The sequence below is a fragment of the Bubalus kerabau genome, chromosome 10 (genome assembly GCF_029407905.1).
Source record: "Bubalus kerabau isolate K-KA32 ecotype Philippines breed swamp buffalo chromosome 10, PCC_UOA_SB_1v2, whole genome shotgun sequence".
NCBI lineage: Eukaryota > Metazoa > Chordata > Mammalia > Artiodactyla > Bovidae > Bubalus > Bubalus kerabau.
In genome coordinates this window covers 107293108-107310343 of record NC_073633.1, presented here as the reverse complement: position 1 = coordinate 107310343, position 17236 = coordinate 107293108, and the positions used below count along the sequence as shown (strand labels likewise).

Sequence of the window (17236 nt, the reverse complement as noted above, 5' to 3'; positions counted from 1 at the left end):
TGAGGGGCCTTGCAATAACTTTGCAGAGGGACTTCCCTGGTGATCCAGTGGCTAAGATGCCACACTCCTGATACAGAGGGCCCAGTTTTGATCCCCAGTCAGGGAACTAGATCCCATATGCCTTGGCTGAGACCTGGTGCAGCCAAATTAATTAATTAAAGAAAATGACTTTGCAGAGTCCAAAGGGATTCTGAGATAAAAGAGCTCTGAGAACCTCTGTCCTAAAGAACAAGAGCTTCCTGGTCCCCTTTCCCCAGATCGCTGGGCTGCAGGGAGGCAGGACCGCTCAAGCTGGCTGAGCTGTGTAGACGAAGCCCGCAGGCTTTCCTTGACCCACCGTCATCTAATAACACCCTCTTCCTGTCTCTCCAGGTCGAGGCCTCAGTCTTAGCTGTACCTGGGTTACCTTGGTGTTACCTGGTTATTAACGAATAGATGGCCGGCCCCACCCCTAGCATCAGTGATGCTGCAGCTATGACATCATGGTCATTTTTTTTAATCCTTAAGTGATTCTAATGTGAAGCCAAGGTCGAGAACCCTTGTTGGAGGTAGTCAGTAAGAAGGTAAGCCAACTTGGTAACAGGGTCAGGATGTAGCAACAGCAGTTTCATTTATTTAACTAATCATCGCTGTTAAAAATCTCAGAGAAGCTACGTCCATCCTTGTTATCAAAGTTAAAATGCTGATTTTCCATAAAGAGGTTGAAAACAGAACAAGACCCCCCAAACCAACAGCAGTTTCATCATCTTGCTGCTTAGGTTTTTTTTTTAAGTAGCCTGACACACTTTGTCTCCGCACGGTCAGTTCTTAGCTGAGCTCCATCAGCTCTCCTGTGTCACCTTTGAACTTGGGCTTGTGGGCCTCCTCGCTCGGCAGCGCTGACTCTGGAGGCTTCCCTGGTCCTTCTCCAGAACCTCCCTCTTACGTGTCCCCGTGGGTGCTGGTCCTTCTCCAGAACCTCCCTCTTATGTGTCCCCGTGGGAGCTGGTCCTTCTCCAGAACCACCCTCTTACGTGTCCCCGCGGGTGCTGGTCCTTCTCCAGAACCTCCCTCTTACGTGTCCCCGCGGGTGCTGGTCCTTCTCCAGAACCACCCTCTTACGTGTCCCCGCGGGTGCTGGTCCTTCTCCAGAACCACCCTCTTACGTGTCCCCGCGGGTGCTGGTCCTTCTCCAGAACCTCCCTCTTACGTGTCCCCGTGGGTGCTGGTCCTTCTCCAGAACCACCCTCTTACGTGTCCCCGCGGGTGCTGGTCCTTCTCCAGAACCTCCCTCTTACGTGTCCCCGCGGGTGCTGGTCCTTCTCCAGAACCACCCTCTTACGTGTCCCCGTGGGTGCTGGTCCTTCTCCAGAACCACCCTCTTACGTGTCCCCGTGGGTGCTGGTCCTTCTCCAGAACCACCCTCTTACGTGTCCCCGTGGGTGCTGGTCCTTCTCCAGAACCACCCTCTTACGTGTCCCCGTGGGTGCTGGTCCTTCTCCAGAACCACCCTCTTACGTGTCCCCGTGGGTGCTGGTCCTTCTCCAGAACCACCCTCTTACGTGTCCCCGTGGGTGCTGGTCCTTCTCCAGAACCACCCTCTTACGTGTCCCCGTGGGTGCTGTGTGGGGATTGTCCACAGAAGCTGGATTCTCAGGCTGGTCCCCAGCCCCCTCCTCTGTTTCCCTTCCACCAACCCCCTCCCACAGAAGGATTTGAGTATATTGAGAAAAATCCACATTTCCTTCATGTTGGGACTGTCAAAACACAATATGGATGGCCAGTTTATCACTGCAAATACTCTTAAAAATGAGTAAATTATGGTACATTTGAAAGCCCCAGCAGAAATTTTTATGCTCACAGTCTCCTCTTACCCAGAGTAGACCCAACTTGGTTTATTTGAGTAGTCAGCGTGTATCTCTCTATAATCACCGTTTTCAACCTCATGATAAGTTGATAGCTACCACCGCCAGGGCTGGAATGTTTATCTCTGTATTACACTTGAGGATGAGTTATAAATTAAGAATGTTGCCAGCAAATATAAATATCACCAGTTTTCAATCTGAAATAACTGAGACTCCTGTTCTCGGTTCTGAAACCATTCCTCCAAGAGGGGATGTGGGAAAGAGGTGGGGAGAGACCCCCGTTTTGGAAGGTGGCCCCTGTCTGGCAGGAGCTCCCCAGGTCAGCATGGGGGGAACATGTGGTTTGACTCATTTGATGTCTGAGTAGCAGCCCTTTGGCCAGATCCCTCTGGCTAGTGAACCTGTCCCAACAGCGGCCTGCCCCAGCCCCTCAGAAGAGCAGCTTTTATAGAAGAGTAAGGCGGGTGCTGCCTCTGCTGTGACCTGACCTCCAGTAGGCTGGTGTTAGCCTCGGCTGTAGACGTCTGCTTACATAGCGGGCAAAAGTGCGCTGCTTCTGTAGTTTTTAAGTCACATCCTAGACTATGGCCCCAGATCCTTCAAAGGCCAGGGAACGAAGTGGGCGGTTGCTGGGTGTGTCTGGAGACCAAAACCCTCCATGCGGAATCCTCCGCAGCAGACCAGGGTGGTCCCTCCCCTGCCCCCCAGGGAGTCTCCAGGTCCAGGCCCCCAGGAGGGTGCTCTGGCGCCTGCCTTGGTCGCCCTTCAAGCGTGCCGGGTTCAGCAGCGTGTCTCTGCTGGGCGTCCCCCTTCTCAGCCCACTCGAGGCTCCTGGAGAGTCGCTCTGCAGTCTAAGCTCTGTGGTGACTCAGAGGGCAGCTGAAGCCAAGGACAGGAACTAGGATGCCAGGCCCCAGCGGTCGCATGGGGTGTGACCTTCGAAACTCAGACACCCCCGGGGGAGGGATGTGCGTGCGTCTTGGTCTCGTGTCTGTGTGGGGGCTGCAGGGCGTTTGGGGTTGGCTGGTTCAGTCTGTCCTTTCGCCTCTGACGCGGTCTTCTCGAACGCCCACCTCAACCCCGCAGGCTCCATCCACGCCACATCAGTCGCGGCCTCCAGAGTGGAGCAGGCGCTGTCGGAAGTGGCCTCGTCCCTGCAGAGCAGCGCCCCCAAGCAGGGCCCCCTGCACCCCTGGATGACGCTGGCGCAGATCTGGCTGCATGCAGGTACCTCTCTGCCCCTTGCCCCATCCGGCCTGCCGCTGCACCCGAGGAGGGGCGTGTGCCGGGGCGGCAGTGTTCACGCGAGAGCAAGGCCACTGCCCCCCAGACAGCCTCTGCAGGGTACCCAGAGGTCCAGCAGTCCTGCTTCAGCTCTGAGCCTCAGTTTCCTCCTCCGAACCACGGGGTTCACTGCACTCTCTCCTGGGGTGATGAGCTCAGCGCCCCACGCACTCTAGCAGTGACATCCCAGAGACCCTGGGAGAGGGGTCGGGGGTCAGGGGTCGGGGGTCCGGGTGACAAAGACGTCTTCATCTAGGCTGGGGAAGGGGTGGCACCCTTGTGTCCAGGCTCCCATCTCTGACGGCACTCCTGGAGATCCTCAGAGAGCAAGGCAGATACCCATGGCTGTGGGACGGGACACTAGCCCAGAGAGCAGGTGTGACCCCCCCAGTTTCACACGGCTGCTTCTGCATAGCTAGGAAGTCCCCCCCAGTAAATCCAGCACACACGCGTTTTCGCCATGAGAGCCCCCGTAGGGAGCCAGTGACGGCGGCTGAGTTGCTGGCATGTGTGTGGTTCCGTGTGAATGACCACTTTCTCATGTTTTAGCCCTTGATCTCACAGGGCTTCCCAGGCTTGGCTCCTGGGGTGCCCGGTGAAAGCCCACATCTGGCGGGGGAAAGTGCTTCTGACCCACCAGCGCCCATCTGTTTAGTCCGCTTGTGCCAGGGCTAATCGCACGATGCACAACCTTGTTTGCGACCTTTGTGTAAGAAGACACAGTTGGGTTTATTTACCTGGCTTGGGCATGTCCCAGAGCCAAGCTCAGGCCGCACCTTCTGTGAGCCGTAACAATGCCCGTAAATTAACAAATTATATTCTACTGAGCAGAAGCACAGACGAGGGCTGACTCACGGCCCTGCTCATTGTTCTCCCTGCGCAGACGGCAGACGCTTGCCAGCGCTCAGCCTGGGGGACTTAGACCGGCTGATGCCTCCCTTGTGGCTTGCTTGCAGAAGAGCCCGGTCCCCTGTCTAGGATGTAATGGCCATCCTCTTCCGCCACCCTCATGAGCACCGATGGCGAAAAACAGAAAGAGAAGGGGTTCCTGTTAGTGTCCGGGTCAGGTGAGGCTGCCTGAACCTGCAGGGCTAGTGGAGGGGCAGAGTTGGCCTTTAAAATGGGCACGAAGTCGAGTTACTGTTGTTGTCTGTAATGGGCATTTATTTGGCTGCGTGGGTGTCAGTTCCGGTAGGCAGGACCTTCAGTGGCTTTGTGCAGACTCTCAGCTGTGGCACGTGGGGTCCAGTTCCCTGACCAGGGATCCAACCCGAGCCCCCTGCACTGGGAGCGTGGAGTCTTAACCACTTGGCTGCCAGGGAAGTCCCTGAAGTTGAGTTTTTGAAAGGCCAAAGTCTGAAAAGCCAGAGGGCTGATGGGGACCCTTCCAGGCTGGAGCCAGCTCCCCGGACCCCTCAGGCCCTGCCGTTCTTGCCTGTGTCTCAGAAATGCTGATGACCTGGATGAGGGTCCGTGAGTCCAGGACACCTTCGCCCGCCCGATGTGTGGTAAGACCACACTCTGCTCCTCTTGGCATGACCTGCTATGACTCTTGGGAAGAAACTGCATATCTGCTTCTGAGAGCATTGATGAACTTGGCAGCTAAGATTCCATTTGGAGTTGTCCTAGAAGTTTTATTAATCACGTGACATCCATTTCTCATTGCCATAGCCTATAAGAGAGAATAAAGCTCTCATTGCTATTAATAGGTGTGGCTTTTAACATTCTAGGAGTTGGTGGAATTGAATTCTGGAAAGCAAATGTCGTACCTGCCGTATAAACTCCGAGCAGAATATAAATCACGCATATATAGTATGAATAGTGGCATAAATTAGAATCTTATAGGATTGGTGCCATATTGATTCTTTAAAGCACTGGCTTTGTTTGAGTCAAGATTAGAATTGTGTCATATATTCAACCTAGTCTTTAAAGAGGTAAATTCAGAAAGAATTCATAAAACAAGCTTCCACTGAAATGTAAGATTCTACCATATGTGGTTTGAGCTTGACTGCTCTAGGAGGCAAAATAAAAGTGACCCACATTTTTTGAGAACGCATGGAAACCAGGGAACATCTGTGTCCATCATCAGCTCCAGCAATACCGCCAGCTTCTGTAAACGTCGCAGGTTTCAGAGGAAGCTAGATCAAGGCCCGAGACCCCAGGTTGGTGTTTCTGTGGCCTGTGGGTCTCTTCTCTCCTGGTCATTTTTCTGTGGTCTGAGTGTAGCGGGAGCTGGTGAGGCGGGGCCCGATGGAGGTGGTGCCTGGTTTGAGAGCGGCAGGTGAGGCCACTCTGAGGTGACCCAGACGTCCAGCCTGTCATACAAGCAGGTCCCGGGCCGTGGGGTGCGTGTCTGAAAGGCAGAGAGGTTGTGACCGGGAGCCCTGAGCCTCTGCTGCTCTGAGGGGCCAGCTGCCAGCCCTGCAGGGAGCCCAGCCCAAGAGAGCAGGAGCACTCAGCCCCTGAGGGCCCCCGGGTGGGGAGGCCATGCCTAGGGTGACCCCCTGCCCCGGGCACTTCTGACCCAGAGCCCCCGGCTCTTCCTGGGACCCCCGGCGGCCAACGCCCACGGGTTGTCCGTGTTCGGCCGCTTGGTTTGAACCTTTGTGACAATTTCATTTAAATTATGTTTGAAAAAATAATCCAAGCTCATGGTACACCATTTAAAGGGCACAAAAGACACAGAGTGGAGGCATCCCCCACACTGAGCACCGGTCACCCCCCTCCACAGCCGCCACGTGAGTGGCTGCACACCCGCCAGAGGGGTGACGCTCGTGGAGGCTGCTAACGGTCACATCAGAGACCGAATCCATTGTGTGAACTGACCATCTTTTAACCAGTGATCCGCTGACTCACGTTTAGATTATTTCTAGTATTTTGCTGTTACAGACAGGCATCAGTAATAGCCTTCTGTACATTGTTCTGTGTGACCTCAGTTCAGTTCAGTCGCTCAGTCATGTCCGACTCTGTGACCCCGTGAACTGCAGCACTCCAGGCCTCCTGTCCATCACCAACTCCCAGAGTTCACCCAAACCCATGTCCATGGAGTCGGTGATGCCCTCCAACCCTCTCACCCTCTGTCGTCCCCTTCTCCTCCTGCCCTCAGTCTTTCCCAGCATCAGGGTCTTTTCCAATAAGTCAGTTCTTCACATCAGGTGGCTAAAGTATTGAAGTTTCAGCTTCAGCATCAGTCTTTCTGTGTAAGGGTAATTCCTAAAAGTGGAATTGATCAAAAGTTACTCTTTAATCTTGGTAAAGTTTGTCACATTGCCTTCCGCAACTGTGCCAGTTTGCATTCCAGTCAATAAGGTATTAGGATTTCTCTGGTGGCTCAATGGTAAAGAATCTGCCTGCAGTGCAGAAGACCCGGGTTCAGTCCATGGGTCAGAGAGATCCTCTGGAGAAGGAAATGGCAACCCACTCCAGTGTTCTTGCCTAGAAAATTCCATGGACAGAGGAGACTGGCGGGCTACAGTCCCTGGGGTTGGATACGACCTAGTGACTCAACAACAAGATGCACAAGGCCGCTTCCTCCCATCTTCATGGCACAACGAGTTCTCAGACTTCCAGACCGTTGCTAATCTGATGAGACAGCGGGGTTCCACTGTCTGCTCGTGGGCCCTGCCATCGCCTTCTTAGGCACTGAGCGCTTCTTCTTGGTTTGTGGCGTTGGCTACGCGCCAGAGAAATTTGCCTTGTGTCATACGCGCTGTCTTTTCTCTCAGTTAGTTTGTGTTTTAGGGTTTTGTTGTTGTGATTTTTTTGCCAATTTTTTTTTCCATTTATCAATCTTTTCTTTATAGCATCTGGGTATCACACGATGTTTCAAAAGCAACTGCCCATTTTTACGGTCTCTTTTCCTAAAAGTTCCAAGTATCTTCCAGTGCTATTTGTAACATATACACCATCTTATAGAGAAGGTCAGAAGGGCTACTTTCCTCTGTGGTACAGAAGGGAAACCCGGGCCAGGGAGAAGCCAGCTCCTCTGTGGTCTCCCTGAGACAGGAGTCAGGAGGGCTGAATTAAAGCATGTGAGGTTAGTTGCACCTCAAGACGTATCTCTCTGGGAGTCATAGATCTGTTTCTTTAGAAGCACACGCACGTGGTCACTGGCCATTGGAAATCCATACTTTCACAGTCCAGGGCTGAACCAGGGTCTTTCTCAAACCAAGCAGCTTCTTGGTGCCCACCCTTCAGTATCCTCTCTGGGGATGGCAGCTAAAAATGACTTTGCGGTAGGTGGATAATTTCTGCTTGTTACTTACTAATAATTATAGCTTTCGTTTTGGCACCTCTCACCGTTAAAACCAGCGGCTATTCTTAGATGTGCAAGATCAGATTTTTGGATTTCTGCTGGAAATGTGAAGCTGTGACCCTCTTACAATTTCCTTGGCCCCGGCTGGCCTGTCCCTTCCGTCCTGCCCCCTGCTTGCTTCCTCCCGGCTGCCCAGAGGTGCTTCGGTGGGGTTGCAGGGTGAGCCTGTGGCCTGGGCACCAGGCCAAGATGGAGACAGCTTGCAGACAGGTGGCGTGAGGGTCCCTGCACAGGGCGTGCCTGCCGGAGGGAGCCGCAGTGCCCAGGGGTCAGGCTACCCTCATGCCAGTCTCTGTGGGTCAGCCCCGCCGGCCCTGCCGCGGGTCGGGGGTGGGGGGGGTTGGATTCCCCCTCTGCAGCCTGCGGGTGGCTGACGTTTGCCAAGCACCACGCGTGTGTCTGATCTCATCTCAGGACTTCATGTGTCTTCGCTTGTTTGCTCCTTGCAGTAGCCATATAAAATGTGTGTGTGTGTTGAGTTGTTCAGTCGTCTCCAACTCTTGCAATCGCATGGGCTGTAACCCACCAGTCCCCTCTGTCCATGGGATTCTCCAGGCAAGAGTACTGGAGCGGGTTGCCATTTCCTCCTTTAGGGGATCTTCCTGACTCAGGAACTGAACCCACGTCTCCTGCGTCTCCTGTATTGCCGGGGGATTCTTTACCGATGAGCCACTGGGGAAGCCCAGCCATATGAGGTATACTTACCTTCAGTCACCCCGTTTTACACATGAAGCAGCAAGACAGAGGTATCCCGTCACCCCCCTAGGGCTACATGGCTAACACGGGGAGAAACCAGAATCCAGACCCAGTGTGGCCCCAGAGCCCCGGCCCCGCCCCGGGCGGCCCCCAGCCGGGAGCCCCGCTGGAGCCCTCCGGGGGGTCTGAGCTCCAGGCTCTGGAGGGGGTGCTCGGCAGACGGGCGTGTGTCCCTTCGTGGAGTTTGCGCTTCACCCGCGCTGGGCTCCCCGTGCCGAGGACCCTGGGGTGGCGGGGCGGGCTCGGGGAGAACGAGAAGGGAGGTGGCTGCCTGGACGTGAGAGGACCAGAGGGCGCGTCGTCAGACCAGGCCCGCGGAGGGCGGGCGGGGGCCGCGGACGGCGGGGGCTCTGGGGCGGGAAGGGGGCGCCCGAGCCGCGTCTTCCGGGTGAAGCTGATAGACACACATAGGGGAGCTGCTGGGTGAGAGGCGCGCGTGAAGGACTCCGCGCGTGGTGGCGATTCTGCTTCCCACCACTGGCGGCCTGGGTCGGGGAACAGGTGGACATTCAACCCTCGCTTGAGGTTTGGGCAGGAAACAGGAAGTCGTGAGCGGTGTTTTAAAGCCAAGGAATGTGACGAGAAGGCCTGGGCCGGAACGCTGATGGAGGAAGGGACAGCCAGGACCCAGACCTGAAGGGACGTCCCTGGGGGTCCAGTTCTAAGACTCCATGCTCCCGATGCAGGGGCCCTGGTTCCATCCCTGGTCAGGGAACTGGACCCCACAGGCCACACCTGAGAGCTTGTGGCCTGAGACTGGAGAGCCCTCACCCCACAACTGGGATCCAGTGTAGCACCCCCAAAAAATGGGGGAGGAGAGGAAAGCCAAGTCAGTGGCAAGGGAGTGGTCAGCAGGGTGGGGGAAAGCGAGGGGGTGCTGTCCGTGTAGCCAGGGGGCTGCAGAGGGGCCTGTACGGAACCCAGGGGCTTGGGTCCCTGGCCAGACTCACGGAGACCCCGGCCCCGCCGCCGTCTGCCAGAACCTGCTCCCCAGGCCTGCTGCTCTCCCTGCAAAGTCACACCGCCGTGACAGGCACGGTAACGCACGAACGTGCTCAGCAGGCGGCAATCACTCAGGAGCTTCTAAGATAACGGTTTCTAAGTCAGCCTTGCATTTTTTTATGTATTTTTAAAGGTTATGCTGCTGCTACTGCTAAGTCGCTTCAGTCGTGTCTGACTCTGTGCGACCCCATAGACGGTAGCCCACCAGGCTCCACTGTCCCTGGGATTCTCCAGGCAAGAACACTGGAGTGGGTTGCCATTTCCTTCTCCAATGCATGAAAGTGAAAAGGAAAGTGAAGTCGCTCAGTCGTGTCCGACTCTTAGTGACCCCATGGACTGCAGCCCAGCAGGCCCTCCATCCATGGGATTTTCCAGGCAAGAGTACTGGAGTGGGGTGCCATTGCCTTCTCCGTTAAAGGTTATACTCCATGTATAAAATAAAATATGATAAATAATGTGTGCTGAATACTCTATTGGGCTTCCCAGGTACTGCTAGTGGTAAAGGACCCGCCTGCAATGCAAGAGTGACGAGACCTGGTTTGATCCCTGGTCAGGAAGGTCCCCTGGAGGAGGGCAGGGCAACCCACTCCAGCATTGCTGCCTGAAAAATCCCGTGGACAGAGGAGCCTGGCGGGCTATGGTCCAGGGGGTCTCAGAGTCAGACACGACTGAGTATGCACACACTCTACATGTGTATACATTAGGCATATAATATATACATGCACTCACTATACCTGTATATAATAGTACATATTATACTAATTATATCTTATAGTATGCATATATGTTAATTGTATATCATATTATAATATACTCCATAATACTATCAAGTGTTGCCCGTAGCCCCATGTTGCACAGTATATCCTTGTAGGCTCTTTCGTCCCTAATAGTCTGTATGTGTCAGTCGCCTGCCCCTGCCCTCTCTGCTCTGTGAATAAACAGTGAGTTTTCCGTGGATGTAGGAGCTAGGAGTGCTGAGAGGGTGGATGAGGAGGAGACAGGAGCCTGTGCTGGGCGTGGCATCCGGGAGTTGGTGACACGGATACACGTGTCAGTCGTGGATGTAGGAGCTAGGGGTGCTGAGAGGGTGGATGAGGAGGAGACAGGAGCCTGTGCTGGGCGTGGCCTCTGGGAGCTGGTGACACGGATACACGTATCAGTCGTGGATGTAGGAGCTAGGAGTGCCGAGAGGGTGGATGAGGAGGAGACAGGAGCCTGTGCTGGGCGTGGCATCTGGGAGTTGGTGACAGGGATGCACATGTCAGTCGTGGATGTAGGAGCTAGGAGTGCTGAGAGGGTGGATAAGGAGGAGACAGGAGCCTGTGTTGGGCATGGCATCTGGGAGTTGGTGACACGGATGCACGTGTCAGTCGTGGATGTAGGAGCTAGGGGTGCTGAGAGGGTGGATGAGGAGGAGACAGGAGTCTGTGCTTTGCATGGCATCTGGGAGTTGGTGACACGGATGCACGTGTCAGTCATGGATGTAGGAGCTAGGGGTGCTGAGAGGGTGGATGAGGGGGAGACAGGAGCCTGTGCTGGGCGTGGCCTCTGGCAGCTGGTGACACGGATGCACGTGTCAGTCGTGGATGTAGGAGCTAGGAGCGCTGAGAGGCTGGATGAGGAGGAGACAGGAGCCTGTGCTGGGCGTGGCCTCTGGCAGCTGGTGACACGGATGCACGTGTGAGTCGTGGATGTAGGAGCTAGGAGCGCTGAGAGGCTGGATGAGGAGGAGACAGGAGCCTGTGCTGGGCGTGGCATCTGGGAGCTGGTGACACGGATGCACGTGTCAGTCATGGATGTAGGAGCTAGGAGCGCTGAGAGGCTGGATGAGGGGGAGACAGAAGCCTGTGCTGGGCATGGCCTCTGGCAGCTGGTGACACGGATGCACGTGTCAGTCGTGGATGTAGGAGCTAGGAGCGCTGAGAGGCTGGATGAGGAGGAGACAGGAGCCTGTGCTGGGCGTGGCCTCTGGCAGCTGGTGACACGGATGCACGTGTCAGTCGTGGATGTAGGAGCTAGGGGTGCTGAGAGGCTGGATGAGGAGGAGACAGGAGCCTGTGCTGGGCGTGGCCTCTGGCAGCTGGTGACACGGATGCACGTGTCAGTCGTGGATGTAGGAGCTAGGGGTGCTGAGAGGCTGGATGAGGGGGAGACAGGAGCCTGTGCTGGGCGTGGCCTCTGGCAGCTGGTGACACGGATGCACGTGTCAGTGGAGCGTGAGGGACGGAGCCCCTGGTGGGGGGGGCACAGTCCTCGCAGCGAGAGCCCTGAGGGTCCAAGCGGGAGCAGCAGGGGTCAAGGACGGAGGTTAGGGGCTTCCGTGCCGCCGCTGCCGGCTCCTCGGGTGGCGAGTCAGGGTCAGCCGAGGGTCGGGGCTCAGGAAGCAGCGGGGCTGGGGACAAGGTGTGTCGCAAACACGGGGGACACGGCGCCCGGGTCTCGCCGTCGCCGACACAAAGGCGTCGCCCTTGACGGTGGACACAGCCGTCTGCAAACTCGGAAACAAATGTCAAACGCGCAGCAGGACCCCGACGGGGCCTCCACGAGGGCAGGACGTGGGCTGCGCTCCTCGCGGACGGCAGGCCCGGCGTGGGGTCCCAGAGGGGCTCAGGGCCGGGCCCCACCCATGAAAGCAGAGCCCCTGCCTCCTTCCCCTTCCCGAGCCCCCCAAAGCAGAAGCAATGAAGGGCATTCCCGTGGGAGCGGATACGGGCGGCGGCCTCCCCAGGCCTGCCGACTCTGCTGGGGGCAGGAAGCGCGTGGGTTCGCAGGACCTCTGTCCTCTTAGCCCTCATGCGATTTCCACATGAAAGAGCGGATTCACGAAGGCAGGGGAGCCCGCGCTGCCCAGGAAGCCAGCACCAGCTTGCCCAGCTTGTTTCCCAGGCACCAAGCTCCTCTCCCTGGAGAAGCAGGGCTTGGGGTGAGGGAGTGGTTTGCGGGGTCAGGGAGCCGCAGGATCCGCAGGAAGCTGGTTCCCACGCGCCTTTTCCTTCCTCTGCCCCTACCAGCGGCCTGGCTGAAGGGCATCCGCACCAGGAGCGGCCCTCCTGCGCGTCTCAGAGAAGTGCCCATGGGCAGCTGGAGCCCCGGGGAGCAGGAGTCTCGGTGAGGGGAGTGTCTCCATCTCCAGGGGACACGCAACCCCGTGCCAGGCGCACAGCTGGCCGGCGGGATCCAGGCTGCTCAGCGACCACCCCCACTCCCCCCGATCCCGCCCTCGCCCGGCACCTCTGCGTGGTCCCGAGCCCGAGGCAGAGCGCGGGGCCCAGTTCTCAGCCTCGCAGCTGACACTGAGCGGGAGCCTGACTAGTATCCAAAACTAGAAGTAGGAACGGGGACACCGGGCACTTGGGGGCCTGGGGGTGCGTCCCGGGCTGGGTCCCCCGGTCAGGAGCCCCCCTCACCACTCAGGGGTTGAGACTCCCCAGGCCTGCATCTGCCAATGAGCTCAGAAGGCCCTTGTCCCTCTCTTTCACCTGAATTTAGCCCTGGTGAAGGGGTCCTGCCTGTGGGGTCAGGGAAGGCTGCGGGCTGAGGGGTGCCTGGAGCAGGAGACCTCAGAGAAGGGGCGACCCCACCAGGGCTTTGCCGGGGAGGCTGGTCTGGCGGCACGGAACACACGGAGGGGCTGGAGGAGACAGGAGCGGGGAGGAGGCCACGCCTCCGGGAGACCACACCAGAGGTGCATGAGAAACAGTAGACATCTTCTAGTTTTTTTCCGTGGCGTTCTTCCATCACTCGTATTCTTGTGTGCATCCGGTTCTACACAACATATTAGTATGTGTGGAGCTTGGAAATGTGGGCACAGAAACAGCTTTCTCTGCCAGGGCAGAGGGCAGTGGTCAGGGCAGGACAGGTGAGGAAGGGAAGGGGCTGCCCTGAGCTGGGAGGCGGCATCGGTGGGCCCAGATTCGGGGACAGACCGATGGGCATCTGCATGGGCCCTGCGTGCAGATGAGGGAGCCCTGGGGCTGCTGGAGGACGGCTCCTGATGCTGCTGTTTGGAAAGTGGCAGCCTGGGGTCTCAACAGGCCGAGTCGGTCTCAGGTAATAGTCCCTGCAGGTGGTGGCTTTCCTGGTTTGGCCCAGGGCAGGGTCGGATCGAGCAGCCATCTGACTTCGTACCCACAGACATGTCAGCCTCCACCCGCGGCCCTTGTCACACTTGCGGGCTTCAGAATAACCAGCCGAGGGGCAGCGCCATTGCCCCCGAGGGGCTGTGCACCTCTGCTTGGCCCGTCCTTGGGCTCAGCCAGCGCTTGTTCTGTGGACGTCAGAGCTGAGGGCCGGTGTCCCGGGTGGGCCTGGGGGAGGTAGTCTTCCAGGGGGAGTCCTCTGGGGGCGGGAGTCTTCTGGGGGAGGAGTCCTCCGGGGGGAGGAGTCCTCTGGGGACGGGAGTCTTCTGGGGGAGGAGTCCTCCGGGGGGAGGAGTCCTCTGGGGACGGGAGTCTTCCAGGGGCGGGAGTCCCCCGGCGGAGGTGTCCTCATGGGGAGGGAGTCCTCCGGGGCGGGGAGTCCTCCAGGGGCGGGAGTCCTCGGCGGCGGGTGGAGGGCTGTCCTCCGGGGGCAGTGGGCCCGGCTGGCCTCAGGCCCCTCTTGGTGGTGACAGGCGTCTCCTCGGAGGCCCTGCGGCCGTGACTCTCGTGTCCGTATCAGGGGCAGGAAGGACTGTCACCCGGCTGTTCCCACGTGGGCTGGGGCGGGCTCTGGGTTTCCCAGACGGGCCCCTGTCAGGCTCCCTCGGGGGAGGTGGCGTCCCAGCCGGAGCCCTGGTCCGCTGCAGGGCGTCTGGGGGACGGTGACCCAGGATGCATCCGCCTGTGCTCTCGTTCTCACAGCGGAAGTCTACATCGGCATTGGGAAGCCCACGGAGGCCACGGCCTGCACGCAGGAAGCTGCCAACCTCTTCCCCATGTCTCACAACGTCCTCTACATGCGCGGCCAGGTGGCGGAGCTCCGCGGGAACGTGGACGAGGCCCGGCGGTGGTACGAGGAGGCCTTGTCCATCAGCCCCACCCACGTGAAGAGCATGCAGCGGCTGGTGAGTCCGGGGGCACCCCTCCGAGGCAGCGGCAGCTCTGGACCCTCAGCCTGTGTGCTGGTTCCAGATGCACTTGCCGGCCGGGGGCTCTGGGTGCGCCATCCCCGCGGTGGTCTGTGCAGGTGGAGCTCCCGGGAGCGGGCAGCACACAGGCGGTGTACGGCCCGCCTGGGCGCCTGGGCCGACTGAGGGCGGAGTCTGGGTCAGAGGCCTCGGGCCAGCCGGCCAAGCTGCCCTGTGGCTCGGGGCTCAGTGAACTCGTTCTTGTGGCCCTGGGTGCTGCCATTGTCCTCTTGGTCTCCGCGCTGTTGGGAGCAGCCCCCTTGGGGGTGCCCACACCCCGGGGAGCCTGCAGGACAAGACTCCGAGCACTTTACAGTTTCTGGGGCCCGTTGGAGCCAAGACCGCAGCCTGTCCCCAAGGCCACTGGGTGGCAGGGACATCCGGTCAGAGGAGGGGGGACAGCCTCCCTGCACTGTGAGGACCCAGGGAAGTCACCCCAGCCTCCCGTAAAATGAAGACATTCAGCTTGCACCCAGAGAGGCTGTGAGGTTCTGTCCTGGGCTAAGAGGAGACGGTTTTGTAACTAATAAGTAAAATCTACTCCAGAGGGTCCCAAAGGCTCCATTCTCTCGCCGTTGCCCACAGTAGCATAGCAAAATGGACAGAACTGAGCAGCATCTACTGGTTTTCAACGGAAGGCCGGGGCGCCCACTGTTAGGGACCATGTGACGTGTGCGCTTCTGAGTCAGCTCTGGGTTCCATTTCAGCCCCGTCTGTGGTCCTGGGGCACCGTGGGCTGGCCACGCACCCCCAGGAGCCTTGGTGATTCTGTATCTTGACCCGCTCCTTACCCAGCTCACTCATGAGAACTCCTTGAAATGATCCACGTGAGGAGCCCAGCAGAGCCCCAGCACCCAGGAGGTGCTCATTCAACAGAAAACCGAAGACAGCCATTTTCAGTTTTAAAAATAAATTGGACCTTATAGTAATTACAGCTGTTGAGTTTTTTCAGCTTCCCTGTATGAGCCTTTCATAGCTCAATACAGCTTTATAAATAATCATATGTATTATCCAAACATTCCTTTGTTTGATTAGAAGCATTACATGGCTTTTTATCTTTGTCTCACTATTTTAAAAGGAATTTGTAAAGAGCTTCTCAGGTCTCTCTGCCTTTGCTGAAGTATCACAGAAGAGGTATAATCAAGGCCATGTACCCAGCTTTTTATTAAAAAGAGGCAGCGTGTTTCTACCCTGGGGCCTATAAATTATTCAGAGAAGTATTTCTTGTTCATCCCCAAGGGGAACACATGAGACAAAAGATCAAATAGGAAAATCGCACCAGGAAAGTTTTCGGTTTCACCTTTGGAGCTTGTCAAGACACCTGAGCTCCCTGACAAATGCCAGGCGCTTTCCCTTCTGAAAGGAGCAGCCGCGGGCCCAGGCTAGGAGAGCTGGTAAGCAAGGGCCGGGTGATGAAGGAGCCTCGCCTGTTGGATCCAGAGCCACAGCTGAGCCTTCTCTGGCCCGCAGACATTAGCTACCTTAGGGGTCTCACCAGTAGAAAACTGTAATAATAATAATAAGCCCCTAAGATGTCTCAATGGGCTTCCCTGGTGGCTCAGTGGTAAAGAATCCACCTGACAATGCAGGGGACATGAGTTCTATCCCTGGGTGGGGAAGGTCCCCTGGAGGAGGGCACGGCAGCCCAGTCCAGTGCTCTTGCCTGGAGAATCCCATGGACAGTGGAGCCTGGTGGGCTACAGTCTGTGGGGTCACAGAGAGTCAGACCTGACCGGGCGACTAAGCACTGGCCGTTTGGGCCTGAATAGATCAGGAAGAAGTGAAGACGAAGGGGCAGCAGGGAGACGAGGCTGTCTTTTCACCAGGTCACACCCCAAGGAAGAGTCAGGGCTCTAGACTTACGTGGCAGAGGAGGCGGAAGCAGACGTGGGTGTCGGCACCCACATGACTCTCGGGGAGCAGGCTGCGCAGTGATGAGGGGACCAGGGAGGCCTGCCTGGCTGGCCAGGCCAGGGGTCAGCGGTCAAGACTAGAAGGAGTTTGAAGAACCTGAGCAGCAAAGAGGACCGCCCTCCCAAAGATCAAGGCAAGGGGTTCCAAAGGAAGGAACTGCCTGTAGGCCGACTGCAGCCCATGGAAAAACCCAGAGAGAGGAAGTGTCTGCACCAGCCCTGATGCTCGGAGAGAGAGGGGAGGGCAGAGAGGCTGTTGGAGGAGCCATCTTGAGAGAAGGGAGCCGTGTTCCGAATCACAGGTGGAGACCAGGGGCTGATGCTAAACCTGGAGAGTGGTTCCCAGTCAGGGGCATGAGCTGGTTCCCCGAGGAGGGGACATTTGTTCCCTTTGAGAGCAGGTTAGTGGTGATGTGTGCCAGCCCCCTCCATCAGCCCAGCTCATAGGAGAGGCACGACTGCAGAGAAATGCGAGCACAGTAATATTGTTAAAAAAGCATTAACGACTTGGAGGCAGATGGTTTTCATTAAAGCGTTAAATGCATTAAAGTTAACATAAGGTCAGACTTGACAACAGAAATGTACATGAAACTCCAACAAAAATTGACAGTTTTCTAATAGTTTCAGCCTTCAGAGATGCGTTTAAATTCGTATACAGCGAGAAGAAAGAAGAGAAATCGTGTGTTTAATATTAATAATGAGTTAGCACAAGATAAGAGAGCTGAGTGTGGGCAGATAGTAAGGGAGCAGGAGCTGACGGGCTGAGGAATTGCAAAGTCATGCTGTTGACAAGGGAGGGATTCATAGAGTGATCAGACGTTTTCTCCAGAAAAATCTAAAGGCGTATTTTCATATCATTTTTGCATAAGTGTATAAATTTACAATCATTTGCATGCTATGGTTAAAAAGCCTTTCGCTCCCAAGACCAAGATGAACTAATGAAGCACGGAGCAACCGTTTCCATAGCAGTAGTGCTGAGACCAGGAGCCGGGGGCAGAGCGGGGAACGGAGGGCA

General features: G+C 57.0%; 1 protein-coding gene across 4 annotated transcripts in view; it reads left to right on the top strand.

Moving 5' to 3' along the window:
- Positions 1-17236, top strand: part of TTC7B (tetratricopeptide repeat domain 7B) — a 279640-nt gene that overhangs the window by 241005 nt on the left and 21399 nt on the right. For 3 of the 4 annotated variants that reach the window (XM_055538917.1, XM_055538916.1, XM_055538919.1), the window contains 2 exons: positions 2931-3071; positions 14043-14245. In XM_055538917.1, the coding sequence (XP_055394892.1) occupies positions 2931-3071; positions 14043-14245 (344 nt within the window). Of the gene's footprint in view, positions 1-2930; positions 3072-4574; positions 5725-14042; positions 14246-17236 lie in introns of those variants that run through there. The other variant, XM_055538918.1, reaches the window with a different exon arrangement.